At 35.0% G+C, this 17,700-nt stretch overlaps 1 protein-coding gene and 1 pseudogene across 1 annotated transcript in view; both read left to right on the forward strand.

Annotated features, from left to right (window-relative positions):
• Positions 1-17,700, forward strand: part of LOC140239679 (uncharacterized) — an 80,635-nt pseudogene that overhangs the window by 26,503 nt on the left and 36,432 nt on the right.
• LOC140240163 (uncharacterized) overlaps positions 11,853-17,700 on the forward strand; it is a 28,982-nt gene continuing 23,134 nt past the window's right edge. The window contains exons 1-3 of the mRNA XM_072319966.1: positions 11,853-11,874; positions 15,712-15,927; positions 16,212-16,295. Coding sequence (XP_072176067.1) covers positions 11,853-11,874; positions 15,712-15,927; positions 16,212-16,295 — 322 coding nt within the window. The remainder of the gene's footprint in view (positions 11,875-15,711; positions 15,928-16,211; positions 16,296-17,700) is intronic.

Consider the following 17,700-nt stretch of genomic DNA (forward strand, 5'->3'; position numbering starts at 1 on the left):
CTTTAAGGTGCAAGTGCGAGGCTATTGAAAATCAATTGTTAAATCAAAGTCTGAAACACTTTACGGTAATTAGAAGACTAAAGAGGAAATAGTGCCTTACTCATGCGGAGACAAATTCATGAAAAAATCAACCAAAATATCCCAATTCCATTCAATTCAATTTGTTGATTTCATAAAAGCAATACAGCCAATATTTTGTACAATAGTCAAATGTTGAGGAAACCATGAAAAAGCCAGACGAGTGGCTTGTAGATTGTGATTCCTTATACAGAAGTACATTAAAAAACAGAGTGGCATGAAAATACAATAGTGTTCCATAATAACATTAGACACTTAATGAAAGACAAAAAATACACATACACGTACAGCACAAAATAGAACGTCATGAATGTATAATGCTCCGATACTTTGATAAAACAAAATTAATTTTAAGATTCAAAGAGATTTACTCCTTTATATTGCACTGAGTTCCTATATTTCATCTTAGATCGGCATAATGGCAAAACAAAGTTTTGTTTATAACGTGTATTAAAATTGAGACTCATAGAATGCGTTTTAAAATAATCATGAAAAATACATTTCAATATCGAATGTACAAATTTAAACGTAAAAATACTCGTTCTATAAAAGATCCTATCTTTGAGGGATGAGCAACCTACGTCAGCGGAGGAGGAGCGTGAGCTAGACAATGAGAGTTTGTACACAATCGAACAGCTTTTTTTTTTTTCTAAAGAACAGTAAGACGATGTAAGCCACGCTCAGTGGCTCGAGACCAAACCAAGTTCAAGTAATCTAGGTATAAAGGTAAGACAAGGCCGTTGTGTAACATTAATATGGTTTTCCTTGGTAATATCACGCGAAGCTTATAAATCATCCCAATGTATACACTGATCTTGCCATGATTGTGATTGATGTGATTTTTCCAGGATAATCTCAAGAAAATTAATTGAATCTGGGAAGAATCATGATAGCAACCAAGGGATAATCAAGCAATTGATCAAAGTGATTCATGGACGATGTATTCTTACCGTCAGAGAAAACCAAACAAATCAACTGCATTCTTACATGGTGCCTATAGGTCCTATCTTAACGACATTACAATATCATTCTTATACCGACAAGTGCGCACAGCTGATAGGGAGTTGCTAAGTACATTCGCACGCAACCTTGGACGCCCCTTCTCCAATGACACCACCAATGACATTATCTACAAAGAGAATTGTAATTTTTTTCAACAGCTCACTGAATGATTTCCATTTGAGCTACACTCTTACCGTCTAAGACTGGGAGTATACTTTTACATTTGTACTCCTTGAAGCGTATTTATTTGAGTGGGGATATTCCTCATCAAGTTTGAGAAAGTCTGTCACTCTACGGCTAAAGAGGGACTTATACAAAGTTTCATTTTTAGTTATCAATCAAAGATCAAGAATGTCGCGTTCTACTGTGGTCTTGTTCATTGCCTTTTTTCCTGCTCACTTCCTCATTTTCAGAAAGCAACACGACGTGTACGTATTTTTCTTTCTCTTTTTTTGTTTTGTTTATGGACTTTTATAGATCCTGAATTCTTCTCAACTGTCTTTATATGCCAAGGTTTGTATGGATATGCGACATAACATTTTATCTATAAAAAAAGAAATCGCATACGAGACTCTTACTCTGATGTATATTCTTATTCTAATTTTCGTTACTTTTGTGGCATAGTCAAGGTACAGGACGTCTTATACTTGGACGTTTCAATCAACTGGGCACTATCAACAGTTGAGTGTTGATTTGCTTCCTTAAGTAGTAAACGTTTCCAACATTTGATTTAGTAAAGTAGATATCAAATTTAGTGAGAAATAGCATATTGGAGTATTGTTAACAGCAATCATTTCTTTCGTACACAGTGAGTTAGAATAGCTAACACTTCATGATTTATGAATGCTTGATAATGAGAAAAAAAAATCTCTTTTCACCTGATCCAAAATTCAAATTTTCCTACAGTGATTCCTTTCTTACGCCCACAGATTTTACTCTCAACTGCTCAGGAAGGCCACTAGATCTTGACATATCTTGTGATGGAGCATGCATCCCCAACAGCAGTTGGTTATACGGGCACCTCCACGACGGCGGTTTCTCATTGAAATTCAATCTGTTAATAATGTGAGGATGATGTTTCATTTCAAGGATATGGTATCTAAAAGAGCATTTCGGACTCTGATAATGAATCAAATGTTGCCGTCCTCGGCTTTATCCCTGTCTCATCAGATGAAACTGCGTTTGTGGAAACATAATATACATATTCACTGAATTTTAAGTTGAACGTGAAGTGTTATGAGGGTAAGTATTACTTATTGTTTAGGGCTCATAACAATTGTTAGTATATATACACTTACTAAAACACTTTAACTTAACCATACGCAAAAGATATTTTTCTTTTTTAATCTCATCTTATTTCACGAAATGACTTATGCATTTGTTGACTCAGATTGCAGTGACTCGTCGAAACGTTACCGAGTACAACAAATGGTGATTTTTGCAACGTTTCTCTGGCAGAGTTATGTTATAGTTCTTACTTTTTTTCTATTTCTCTTGATAGCAATACAAAGTGACTTACTAATGTATTGATATTGCTATTTTCTCAGTACTATATAGCCATTGACGGGTTATCTTAATCCGTTATTATGGCTCAGTATTACATTTTCGTTGTGTTTTCACAAACAGGAACAATAACTTCGTGTATTCAAAAATGTATATGCTCAATCTAAGCTACTGAGATAACGGATACAAGTAAACTTGATAATGTCTCTCAACGTGTCCACGTATACATGTTTTTCATTCATTGTTAGCACATTAACAGTACAAATGCGTCTTACAGCAACCCCCATCCCCCCCCCCCCCGAAAAAAAATGATGTATAAATAAGGCTTAAGTTAAATGCAAGTAATTGACAAAAATTGGCCTTCATCAACGAAAGTAAGCACTGAATTGATTTGTGTTGTAGTTGTAGCCATAAGCACACATAATCGAGCAGGATTCGAACCTTTGACCTACTGATCACCGGACATGATTGCGTCTTATCCATTTGACAACTGAGCTTCCGCCCGACAGCCAGATGAGGGCTGGTTCTAATCCTTAGATGCAGCGGGTGCAGCGGATGCAGCGGGTACTGCGTAATTATTAAAATGGATGAAATACTTTGATCGAATTGTTTTTATACTGCAACTGATTGACAACATATCCTGCATCGATGCAAATATGTAATGAGTAGATCAGTGTTCTTGTAGTGGCCATAACAAAATTAATCATGGGCATATTTCATTCTCGAGAGGCCATTGTATAAGGATTAGAACCGTGCTGCACTGGCTTTTGGACTGGAGCTCGGTAGTGTAGTTAATAAGACGCTGTCCGGTGACCAGAAGATCGCATGTTCAAATATTGCTCGAGTTTGTGCGGTATTTCCTATTATGAAAGGAAAAAACGAAAAGTAATAACGTTTAGTGAATGCCAAACTGCATGCCAGAAAACAAATCATATTCACTCAGGAAACAGTATATCTGGTGAGCAACACCCCTCCTCCCATCCGTCCTGGCGACATTTACAGGGATGAGGGGAGATAGTTGCCCAGTTGGCTTTGGCCGTCTTTTGCATATGTGATATTAATCTTTGCTTTATCTTCATTTTGAAGAGAGACAAGTCATTTGTAAGCGATGAATTCAATATGTGTGTTAGTATAGAATATTATATCTTTCACGTCTTCAATGATAACGAAAAACATCTTGAACTATCGCTATTTCTCAGCTTATTTGGGTGGATACTACCTATGTACTTAGCATAAAATTGAAGAAAAATTGAAAAAAAAAAGACACAGAATGTGCCATATATGTCATAGCATTCACAAAGAAATGATCAGTTAACAGAACTGAAGCTGTCTTGAATGTTTTCATGAAGGCCTTTGAAAAGTTTTGTCAGCCGACTTTCCATACACCGATATACCGATACCGAGTTCTTTTTCTGCATCACAATTTCTTGGGACTTTATACACGACAAAATGATCAGTCTCGTTAAACATAATTATGCCACCTAATGTTAAAGCAAAAGCAGATTAAAATCTTTACTGCCAAAACACAACTCCTGAACACTGTATACTATCGTTTTCTTATCTTCTCTTCTCTAGAAGAACTTTTTCTATTCGGGTGTTCCCTAATTCCTGTTCCTTCGATGAAAAATAAAAGAGAGCTGTAATAAATCATATAATGTCCCGAGGCCGTTATCCATGTCACGCAAATTGCTCCCGAAACTGTACACTCCCGAAACCGTACACTTTAGAATGTACCATGAAATATGTATATGAATACATTATACACGTGTTATTCACATGATGAAATATTTTTTTCAAGGAGTGCCCCTGTCTATGTCTTCCTATGATAACTTGTTTAAATTTGTAATACTGATTTCTTTCAAACAAGTGGAAAAATAACACTTGCTGAAACTGAAACTGAAAAAGACCGGTGAAACCATTTTTTTTTTTCAATCGAGATCAAGATTCAGATTGACATTTCTTATTTATTTTAATATTTATGTTTAATACTTTAATATAATTATTTAATATATTAGTTTTTATATAAAATACTTATGTAAAAACACGGATTGTCGCCTCCTGCTCGGGCCGACAATCTGTGACGAGGGCTGGCGGCACGGATTGTCGCCCGCCCTCGAAGCACATTTTGCTGGGTAATATCGTTCTGGACATAATCATTGAAATACTAACACATAACTTACATGGCTACATCCATGCAGGGAGGTTCTTTCTTCCACCTCCCTGGAATAACGAACCTTCGTGTGTGTGCGTGTGTGTGTGTGTGTGTGTATTTGGGTTGGTGAATGTGGGTGTGGGATGATTTAGGTTTTGTTTAATCAGGGGTTGGTGGGTTGGGGATTGGATTTGAAGAAGGATAGTTATAAATGGTATGACAGATGTTGGTAGGATAGATGTAGGCCCTAGATTTGTTTCGGTTGGGGAAGGGAGGGGGTGGTCGGGGTTTTTTATGACTGATTTCATTCTAGATTTGTGTAATGTATTTGTGTGTTTTTTATGTATATGCACTTGTAAGTAAGAAGGTGTTACATGATCCATACCAATATATTTAAAGAATATAGGTTTGGTAGGGCCCCTACATGTCAAAACTTTCTGGTGAAGAAATTATTAGTAGGATTGGTCTATAATCGAGTTATTTATGTTAAAGTGCGATTATTTGTGGTATAAATTGACAAATGGATTTGTTTGTGTTTCGAATTGCCATTTGTAACTTTTTTTTTTTTCATGTTACACCCAGAATGGGTCGATTTATGAATGATTTGAATGAAATCAATAAATATCAAGGAAAAAAGTGATGAGTTGGTTTACTTGCATTATGAGGATTTGTTTGAGTGTTTGTTGGTGTTTGTTTGTATTACGTATGTATTAGCGGTGTGCTAAAATCAACTAACGATTGACAATTTTTTTACGGCGTGTGGAAATTATTCGCTCATGCATAACGCATGCCAAACCTATTCTGGGACAAAGAATAGTGGTATGGACGTTCTAGTTTATAAGACTGATGGAAGAACATGACTGCAGTGAAAAAAAGAACAAAGCCAAATAACATTTGCGGAGGGTACCTCCCTCGTATGTATTTTTTCTCGGTCTCTTTCTCGCCTAGCCCGCCTCACCGCTGATATTGGTTGACACACCCATACTATTTTTAGATAAACGCTGGTGTGAATTCTTTAAACACGTGCTCACACTCTGAAGGCGTTTGTATTGCCACAGTAGCACCACTATATTCCACATACACACGTAAGGCACACGTATACACACAGACAAACAAACCACTACCACTATACAACCACCACACATGCACAGTTTCTACATAATTATTGTATTATTATACTCCAAACACACACACATACACACACACACACACACAACAACAACAAATCATACACATCACATAGGAGACCTATCATGCAGCTCACAATACACACACACACACACACATACACACACACACACATATATATATATATATATATATATATATATATATATGAATATCCGTCTCAACAACCCGTTGTACTACATCCAGAAAGCAATGATGACATGCAATGATGAAAGAAATAAATATGGCGCGTACTGAAGAGCCCCGGAATTTCGAACCTTATTGCGTTTTCAGAACAAGAAACACGGCTTTTTTTAAAGACCTAAGTCAATTTTTCTTTTGTTATGCAGAAAGGTTAAAAGTTATTGTTGTCCTTTCACGTTTTGTGATGATTATTCACTTCAGGTTGTCCGTGTAAACAGAAGTACTGCAGAAAACTTGTCCAATTACAGGAACTATGTGTTTTTTTTTACCAATAAATAGTACTGGTTGTCATTGTGCAGAGAGCAACGTTAAAACAATGCTATAAGTAAACGGAAGGGAAGACCTCTGAATCACTCCTACGTTTAATACAACCAGGTATTCGTGATAACGTATCATCTAAGACTTACATAGTCTAATACACTCAAAGACGGGAAAGTGATTGCGGAATTACATGACTAGATGTATTTTTTGTCATTTGAATCTGGAAATTTTGTGAAATGCCGAAATCAATTTTCATATAGTACTTTCAAAGAACTTAAATAGAATAAGATAAAAGATAAATGACTTCCATATCTAAAGATGAAATGAATAGTTTTCATAAGTCACTTGAGACTAAAAAAAAAAGACAAATGTCATTGTTTTTTATTCTCCTTTATTTTATGTTATGTTATGTTATGTTATGTTATGTTATGTTGTGTTATGTTATATTCTTTTTTTAATTTGCCAAGTATTTTAAGATTTTATCATTGCTTGCTAATACAAAGCGTTTAGTAGGTAAAAGCGTCAAAATCAACCTTGCCTATCTTTCGCTGTTTTCATATTTCAAATGTTATAAAATCCTTTGCGTGAGTATACAAAAGTCTGTTTATGGGTGGGAATCAGCCTTCCACAACTCCATCTCCACACCACCCTCCCAATTGTCTCCTTAGAGCCTTGCCGGGTTTAATCGATCACGGCAGTTTAGACTCCATCTTCAAAACTGAAACCAACGAAGCGATATTTACTGTCAGTCAGTCTGAGGATTGATAAGGAAAAATAAACGATAAGGATGTCTTCGACCAATGATAATCGCGGGTTAAATTGCCATTGAATAGATCGAAACAATTCAATATGTAGAGAAGAGGTGCTTCAGAGGACATGGTATTATACTTGACAATGTTGCCAATCTGGAAATACCCACGAATGGATAGAAGCATCAAAATCACATTTGTCTTAGACATTTAATTGAGTATATGAATATAAGAACGACCCACGTCCAATTTTTGGCCAAATTCAGTTTGACATGGGAAATTGTAGCTTATGCATGGACTCATCTTGTGTATTAATGATAAATCCAAATTACCCCCGGAAGTGCCTGAAATAAATGAGTTAAATCTTATATGAATGTAAGAATGAAGGACTTGGGTCATTCTTACATTCATATCATAGCGCCCTCTCTCGTCCTCTCATCTCTATAGCAGAATATCATGTATATGAATCAAAGAACGACCCAAGTCCATATGAATCAAATAACGACCCAAGTCCATCACACAAAATGGCCTCTCCACAATTAATGTTAATGTTAATTGTCATAATAATATATGTTCTAATTTGTATATACAATGTTGCCTTCCCATCACAGTTAAATAGAATATTATTGGACAAACAAAAAAGATATGAAGTTTTTTTTTTAGTTTACTCGTAATGGTCTTCCATGGACTTGGGTCGTTCTTATATTCATATACTCAATTAAAATCAATGAATATCACACGAAAGATTCAATCGAAAGGACAATCATTAAAAAAGAATAAAAAGGAAAAAAAAGGCACAACAGAAGAAAACGTGCATTTAGGAACGCGATAAATTGAAACCTCACTCTGTGTTCAAAAGATAACGAATGATAAGTGTAGTATTAAAGCGAATAGTGTAAGTTTTATTACAATTCAATGTGAAACAAAATCATGAAATTACATTTAGAACATGTTTTCATGAAACAATGATGTCGATTGCAATATATATATATATATATATATATATATATATATATATATATATATATATACATACATACATATATGTGATCCGTCACCACAAAACCAACAACAAGTCGCCAGACATGAGTTTTTAGTTAAGGGTAGATTCTTAAAGAGCACACTCTAAGCTTTAACATAATGTATAACTCAGTTCAAATGGACTAAATATCTAAATATTAGAAAGAAAGCACACACTCTATAAAAATGTGATCTGAGAACAGAGGCTCTGAAGTACAGGGTCTATTCAAGCGATAGCCGTGCAATGAAAGGGACAAAACACAGGATATAAACCACTGGAGCAACGACAATGAAGGGATTATCAGATTAAGCTGAAATTGAGCATGTTCTATTGACGCACTCTGTCAATGATTAATCCCAACTTTCAAAGCAGTAGAGTTATCATTTCACAAGTTGTTAGACTTGAAATTGAAGAGTGTAAAGGACTTCAAGACATGAAAAGGGGACTCTAAGATAATACCTGATTATTCTATCCCCCCAACAACAACAAAAAAAAAAGTTTTGTAGAAAAACTGCTGAAAATACACTTTCCCATTCATGTTATGATTCCAAACTAAAAGTAATGTAGAGGAAGCATGATTGCTCTTTCAGAAAATATCAAAAACTCAAGATTCACTCGGTTGACCCATTAACCTTTTTTGAGTCCTCATATAAAATGAAGGGGTGCGATTTTTTTTCGTTTTGTGATGCACGGTCACACACACACACACACACACTATATATATATATATATATATATATATATATATATATATATATATGCTGTGGTAGTCATTATCTTGCTCATTCGGCTCCTCTTTTTCGTAAATTTAATACTTTGAATATATTTGATTTGTATACTTACAATACCGCTGTGTTGGGATTTTATTATTTCAAAGATATGTTACCTCATAATATTTCATGTTTGTTTTCAACTAATAATGAAATTCATAAATACAATACACGAAATTGCAATAGATTTCATATGTGGGTAGTAAAAACAAATCTGGTTTCAAACTCCGTACGTCACCAATTTCCGTTAATCTGGTATTCAATTCCTAGAGATATTTGTTCACGCAATAGCCTGTCTTCATTTAAGAAATTTTTGAAAATATACCTTCTAGCAAATCACACATAGTCATAGTCAATTTATCATATCATTTGTCTTATGTTTTTGTTTTGTTTTGTTATGTTATGTTTTGTTGTATTTGTTGGTTTTCTGTCCATGTCTACACTTTGTACCTTAAAAATCAATTATTTTGTGCATAATCGTAAGGGAACTTACTTCACAAGGCCTTTTGGCTTTTCTCAAGGTCTCTTTTTTCATTTTCACTGTTATATGTAAATGATTGATTATCCTTTTGTGTATTGTAAAATCCAATACTGTTGTATTGTTTTATCCGAAAATGAGATGAATAAACAAATTGAATTGAATTGAATATATATATACATATGAAGAGTTTGTTTGCAAAAACCGATAAGTCCATATTTGCCAAATGGAGATATTTGCGATTTAAGGTCAAGAAAAATAAAGAGAATAATAAGAAAATTTTTGTTTCTTTTGACCATAACTTCAAAAATATACCTTTATATGTAGTGACCAATATATCATTTAAAAGGTATTATTTTGTACTTTATGACAGAGATCGTACTTCAAAATCTTCAAAAATGGACTTATCGGTTTTTGCAAACAAACCCTTCATATACATATTGGTATTATACACTGTAGATGAAAAGGAAAGGAGTGAACTTAATGATTTTGGTCAAACTATTGTGGAGTTTTAACTTTTTTAGAGGAATTGCTTTGTATATAGTCATTTATGAATTATGATATCAACAAAACCCTGTTTTAGTAATCATACAAAACTTTCGACAAAAAAAAAATTTAGGCGATTACTTCACCATCTCATCTCCCTTGTGACGGATAATCTCATTACTTGAAATCATATGAGACAATATGCTATGACTTTTGAATTATGTCCGCACGTAATCGGAATTGAACAGAGTACGCCTTTGCATGAGAGACATTGTCACGGCATACAGACACACTAGGACAGGCATCAATATTGCTTTCAGGACAAATGCCAAAATACCTTGGAAATGAGCCAGTAAATTTATTCCGTGATTCATATAATGCCTCCTCCGCTTTCCAAAAATGTATTGACTTTTGCATTCGAAATACAAGTTTAGGGGTTATTGGCAATCAGAACAAATTAATTTTGATAATCAAAACCGAATCATTGTACGGTAATTAGGGGATCTAGGAGATGTCCATGTAAACCACCTATGCTGGTTGTCGTGAAGCAACATTGTGTTTCGAAAAAAAAGGTCTTCAACCAAGCATGCACGCAGACAAGAGGCTACGAAGCAATTCATCAAAATGATTGAGAGACAGCATTGATATCGAATGTCATACTCATCAAGCATATTCTTACATGGTTTCGAAAGGTCTTGTCTTCAGTTCTTAGCACTGTCTGGAAGCCGTTGGATATTGAACAAGATTAGAGTACTAATCACACACAAACTCCTAGGTTCGCACACCTAGACACGTCTACGGATTCGCCAAGAAGATGCGCAAGCAATCTGAAAGGCCATTCCTCCACTGACATCAACATGAAGACTTATCAGCATTGATAATTCTTAAATTTCCCTCAATGCATTAGAGAGGTTCTATTTGATCTTCACTCACGCCATATTAAGACCGTGCATTTAATGTCACGTTTATACACCCGGAGGTAAAACCAAGTTCCCTAATTTTGGCTAAGGTGTGATTCCTCATCTAGCAAATCTGGTTGGAGTCAATTTTTCATGCTTCTGCTAAATTTTTTATCATTTATTTTACATGAAAAGGATCAAGAATGTCTTTTGTCGTATCTTTCGTTGCCTGTTTCTTGCTCTACCAGCCATTGCCCACCTCCTCAACTTCGGAAAGCAGCATGACGTGTACGTATATATTTTCCCCATTTTTTATTTGGTTTAAAGATATTCTCCTATAGATCCTTCATGCTCCTCAACTTTTTATCTATTTGATGAGGCACACAGTCATTTGCGGGAGAACATGACACACACACACAAAAAAAAAACAAGTTTGGAAAATCTCATTCTGATTTTTTAGTCGTAATTTTGATGAATTTTTGTGGTAATCAAATCACTGTAAGTTGTATCATTGCCTTTAACATTTTACTCAATTGAATAACATTAATGTTTTGTTTGATGTGCTTGTATTCTTGTCCACCCTTGGAATTCAGTACAAAAAGCGGGAAACATTGAAGTATAAAAAAGAATTTTTTTTTTTACACAATGACTAGGAATGGTACGGTACTAATTGATTATGAAAGCTTAATGATATTATTCTTTTATTCCTTTTACACCTGATACAAGATTTTAACATTAAATTTTACTTGCAATTCTCCCTTTACACTTTTTATATCCTCCTGCAGATTTTACTCTAAACTGCTCGGGGAAGCCACTAAACCTTGATATATGGCGTGATGAAGCATGCATCGCCAACAATAGTTAGGTTATACAAGCCCCTCTAGGGCGGCGAATTCTCATAGAAGTCCAAAATATTAGTAATGGATTTATGACCTTTGATATACAGGATTTGATATCTAATAGAACGTATCGGACTCTTGTTACGGATGACAAGTTGCCGTACTCCGTTTTATTACTGGCGCATGAGACAAAGCTGAGTTTATTGAAACATATATAGGCCTTCATACGCAGCGAATTTCAAAATGAACGTGAAGTGTTACGAGGGTAAGTATTTATCTCCCTTTACAAGATGTCAGTGTTTACACATTTTCTCCGTTGTTTTTCCCTAAACAATGTGCACACTTTTTTCTTTTCTCATTTTCTTGCCGGAAATAGATACATGCATGATTGTGTTTACAACACGCATGGAAGAGCGTGTAAAAGCGAAAATGTCACTGAGCCTCAATTTTTACGCCTAAACAGTCACACTAGTCTGGTTTAGAACAGCAGAGCCCGGTGACTTTAAATCAAATGGCACTGTGATAGGTTTTAGCAGTAAAGACATTAACAATTTTGTTATCAATTTAGTCACTTACGGAAGCGAAATTGTTACCAATGTAGGGCTTCTAGTTTGGATCTTCCGTAATTAATTGGTATTTTTACTGATCACGTTTCCAGCCAGAATATATGCGGTTTTTTTTTCTATTCTCTATCTCTTCACTAGTTACCTATTGTACAAGCAAATTATCCTACCCGACTGACAACAATTTAGAAAACCATTGTTATCAGAGAAAGAATTTGTAGCCATCTGTGAAACTCTTGAATAGTGCCAATTGGTAAAAGTTTTTAAATTTGATAGCGATGCTTCGTCGATTTGTGGTCTTATTTATAATAATTCTCCTCAAAGCCGTAGTATTACAAATGAAAAGATAACTGTTAACACTGATGCATCTTGTTTTTCTAAATGATTAGAAATACCTTGATGGATCTTAATGTTATTCAATGTGAATTCGTACTAAAATCAACACCTTCACTGATTGATATACCTCTCGTAATACTTAGCCTTAGCCCAGTAAATCGTGTAAAGCAGGTACATTTTCTTCCAGTAGTTCGACGTGAATTATTACGTATATCATTTCATTTATTTTTCTGAATAAGCATCTTAAGTTCTGCGTGGAGGAAAGGAACTGCTTCAGTGGAGCAAGACTTCCGAATCCTCAAAAAAAAAATAAAGAAAAAAAAATGAAAAAAAAATAATAATACAGTGTAATAATGGACGATGAAGGTACAACACTCATTTCAAAATCTTCAAATGAGGCAATGCAGAAAAACGTCAACCTTTATGAATCATAGAAGAGAAACAATTTCATATTAAAGGAGGAATAGGAATGTCAATATAGACGTCAACCCATCGCGCCAGTTAGCGTAATAAAACTACCCCTCCCATTAATAGTTAGTTCTCCCCAATGCCGTTAACGGGACACCCTGTACAAATACTTACTAATCATTGGCTTACAGCTCGTGGGCGATGTTCACGTAGTGTCTAGTTCATGAGTTATATGACTCCTTGGTTGTATGGGTCTCGACCTCGTGCACCAGAGCCATTGACCACGAATGATACAGCCCACGAGCCAGATGCCAATTAAAACAGGTCTACGAGATTTACCATTTTTTTTAAAGTTTCGTGCGTGTGAATGTTTGTCGATATAAACTTCTATAAAAAAGGAATGTGACCTTTGAAGTAAGGTATTATTCTGTTTTAAATGCACTGGAAGGGGCAAAAGAGAATAGCTAAATATCCAATAGACGTTTAAGTCGCATTCAGTAAAACTGTATGGAAATTTCTGAGATAAACCACTGACCGTACATATACACTACAAAAAGTCCGGTGTTAAATAGTGAACACCGAGCTGGTGTTAAATTTTCGATGCTCATTTCTGGTGTTAAATTAACACCTCCGGGTGTCATTTCCAAATTTTAAACTGTTTTTTTTTTTTTTTTTTGCAAGAGTTTCTTAGTAACTGCACTTCTTGTTGATTTTTAATTTAAACAAGACGATCAAGAATTTTACATTAAAATACTAGATTTTTGAAAAAATGTGAAAATAAATTTACACCACAGTAACACCAGCTGGTGTGGTCTCTTATTGAAGCTGGACGGGTGTTAAACCATTGATATTAACACCAACAAATATCAAATCAACACCATGTGGTGTCATTTTTGAATTAACACCAGTACAGTGTCAAAATAACACCAGGTACAGTGTCAAATTAACACCACGAAGTGTCAGGTGAACACTTTTCAACACCATCACAGTGCATTTTCAACACCTGTGGGTGTGGTCCTTTATTGAAGTTTGATCAGTGTTAGATTTAACACCCGTGTTGTTAAATCTAACACCGATGTTTTTACAGTGTATATTTGATTTTGAAAATCTTTAATGTATTATATTGGTAGGAGTGGATCATTGATCTCTGAATGACGAAACAACCCACTTGCTTACATCAAGATTAAGCATTATTGATAAAAACAAATTGGAGTCTGCGTAAAAGATAGCTGCTGAACAAATAATCATCATTGATTACGTCGAAGTCCTTGGAGAGGTCAAGGAAAATCTCGAATGTGTGATTAAAATTGATGATTCATCGGGCTAATCTTATTAAGGGGAAAAGATAAGACATGCGTTGTGGCTCGGCTTTGGCGAAAAGTAAACTGCACACCAAAAATATATCACATTAACTGAAGACACACTTACATTGTGCATGAATACCCACTCCCCCTTCGCAGAATCTTCGAGAATGTGGGAGGATAGATGTCCATTGGCCCGCGTTCCTATCTCTATTCTGCAAGAGAAAATGTAATTTAAAGTCATGATCGAATCAAATGTATTAATTACTTGGTATGTATTTGTCTCCACATTTTTCACCATGTGATTACGCCACAGTCCTAGCTCTTCCGATTTCTTTACATATTAATGATTTTATCAATCACTTCACGTATAAAGGGAAACGGCAAACCTTTTGCTTATGGTTTTTCAGATAAAAATGGAATTCCATCCCACCTTTGCAACATTTTACGTTTAATAACCGTTCAATATTTTTAACACAATAACCATCGAAGGGGGATGGGACATCTACTTCAACAAATTTAATAGTAAACTGACTTTGTAGTTTGAAAACAACATCACAATTTTGCTCTTCGAGTGTTTCCCACATCTTTGTGTGTGTGTGTGTTTTTTTTTTTTTTTTTGGGGGGGGGGTAAGAATTGAAACTATTTGTATACGATGAATACTAATGAGAATTACCATGCTTTGTGTACAATACTCAGTAATTAAATAAGAAAAAAAAAAAACCTTTGGGACCCACGGATATATTGGCATTCTTTAATATACAGAAACCGAAGTGAGAATGTCATGGTCTAATTACTTGGACCAGATGCGGTTCTTTAGAACCAATCTCCATAGCGATAGATGCTTTGATTCTTAGATAGGTATGGACTTGAATGAACATATTTAGAATAATTCACTCTCTTCATATGGGTCACAGCATTCATTAAAAAATTATCCGTCCACATAATTTGACTTTAAATCGATATTATTTGTCAAGCCTAAAATGTTCCCTTATACCTTTTTTTTTTCAGACATGTCAGATTCATATTTATGTTTATGAGTTTTTTTTTTCCCCTTGGTATCACAATTTATGCAACTAGAAGCAAAGGAAAAACGTATTGATGCCACTCTTTATGTTAAAGCAAAACCGAAAGAGATCAAAATCATTATCTTTTAAAGGTAATGACAAGCCATGTTCTCTATCGTTACGAGTTCAGGCAGAGTGAGATTTTGTTTTTGTTTTTATTAAAAGCAATCTTTACCTTTTTTGTCTCTTTCCTATTCTCTGGTTTATCAAACTTGATATCTACACTCTCATTGACAAGTCATGTTTCTCGAATTTTGTTCTCTATCATAACAGTACATTCTCATTCAGTAAAAGTAATATTTATTAATCCACAGTGTTGTATATTGTAACTGGGATATTGTTGTGAAAAACGAGAAATAAATTCAATTCCAAAAATCATATTTGCAACTTTATTGTCATCTGTGCTATATTTCATTCAATTTCCAGAAATACCATCGGTAAAGCTGGTCGGCGGACCCTCTCCTCTGGATGGCTTAGTGGTCCTGGAGTCAGACAGATATGTGTGCTATAAAGGCTTTAACCTCAGAGCTGCTGATTTAGTCTGCAGAGAGCTCGGCTTCCCGGCGGTGAAAGATTATACGGCTGAAATTATTCAAAATACAGCAACATCATACTGGACTCGATTTCTTTCATATTCTACAAGTAGGCCAAACTGTAATATTCTGCGTAAAGAAAAAAAAAAAAAACACGTAAAATATTCATACAGTAACTCGTGAATTCAAATATGAAGAAACAGGCGATTATACCAAATTGAATTTGCACGTGATGTTCGGAATATTCTCGAGATAAGTCATTGCTGAGAATTTTCTCCTGCACCAACTTCCGATTCCCTTGGTATAGCAGAATTTACTCAGATACTGATAAAACGTTTATTCACATCGCGGATAATGTCTCAATAATTTTGATACATGTACATCAATGCACAGGTTGTCAGCGTGTAAGAATAAAGGATTGTCTATCAAACAGAACTGAGTGTAATTGGAACAAGGCTGTGAGACTCAGATGCCAAAGTGAGATTGAACATGAAAAGTTGTAGCAATTCATCAATTTATTATGTTGCTTTCTGGATATCAGTAATTCCATTGTCATTAATGTAATATACACGAAATTCTTTCGCAGGAATATGAACGCATTTAACTTATTATGTAATTATGTAACCGACCACGACCTGTATTAACTGTTCACCTGTACCTCGGTGAGAAAATATTTTGTCATGCCTTGCTAATCAATGATACAGGTGATTTTACTCTGTACAAACCTTTGGTGAAAGCAGACAGACCCCTCTTTTCCCTTTCTCCTTCAACTATCATATTTCTATACAAGTCATCCCTCCCCGCTATTCTCCTTCCGATGTACATTATAATAATATGTTATGTACGGGGGCTGCACGCAAATCAAGCCACGCTTGCTGTCGCCCCTCTACATTATTCATTGTTGCATGCTTTGTTGTACGTTTTGCTGTACATTGTGCAAAGACAATGAAGAAGAAAATACTCTGTGAACAACTTATATTATGTTTGTACATGCATGTGTATGTACAATGATAATACAGAAACCAATAAATCAAATCAAATTATTAATTATCTGGGGTGGGGGGCGGAAGAGTAATATTTGTGGATTTTGTATTTAAAGTGTTCCTACTTTGTTCTTATAAAGTCATCTTAAGCAGTAGATGACAGGTTCGAGTCCCACTGGTTCCTTTTTTCCGACTTGTTTGTTAATTTACAGATCAGCAGTTGCGATCTTAACAGATTTAATTTGTAGAGGGAGACAAACTGAAGAAACTCACACCTGAATTAGAGTATTATATACACACATATATCCATCTGATAGTACGTTTGCATGTGTATGTAAATCTTTTTTTGTGTGCCTTTTATAGTTTGCAATTTCCATGTACCACTGCGTAATTCATGTTTAAGTATTAATATAAGATTCAGTACTTTTTCACAGTCATAACACACTGTGATAGACTTAGACTTTTCACGAAAAAGTACACAATTATACGAGACACATTATTTTCGAGTCATGTTATATTGTACGTCCAAAACCTCACATCTTTCAACCTTTTCTATCAACTTATAGGAATAAGGACACTTGTGACGTGGTCCACTAACATAACAGTCATACAGATATTGAACAGAACATCTCGATTTTGTCTGCCACACCTATTTTAGTCTATACGTATATAAGTGAAACTGGAATGATTTATTCACAAGGACAAGGGTATAGAGCGATTATAGTTATATCCGCTTCAAATCGGCGTCTCAAGATTCTCATTCTCACTCTGAGCTATTCATTTGTGAGCGTGAAGATTTGCCCCTCCTACATCCATGTCCTGACGGGTGCTGTTCGTTATTCCGAAGGTTTGCTATTCCGAAGGTTCGTTGTTCCGAAGGGTCGTTAATCCGAAACACG

Source organism: Diadema setosum, chromosome 16, assembly GCF_964275005.1.
Source record: "Diadema setosum chromosome 16, eeDiaSeto1, whole genome shotgun sequence".
NCBI lineage: Eukaryota > Metazoa > Echinodermata > Echinoidea > Diadematoida > Diadematidae > Diadema > Diadema setosum.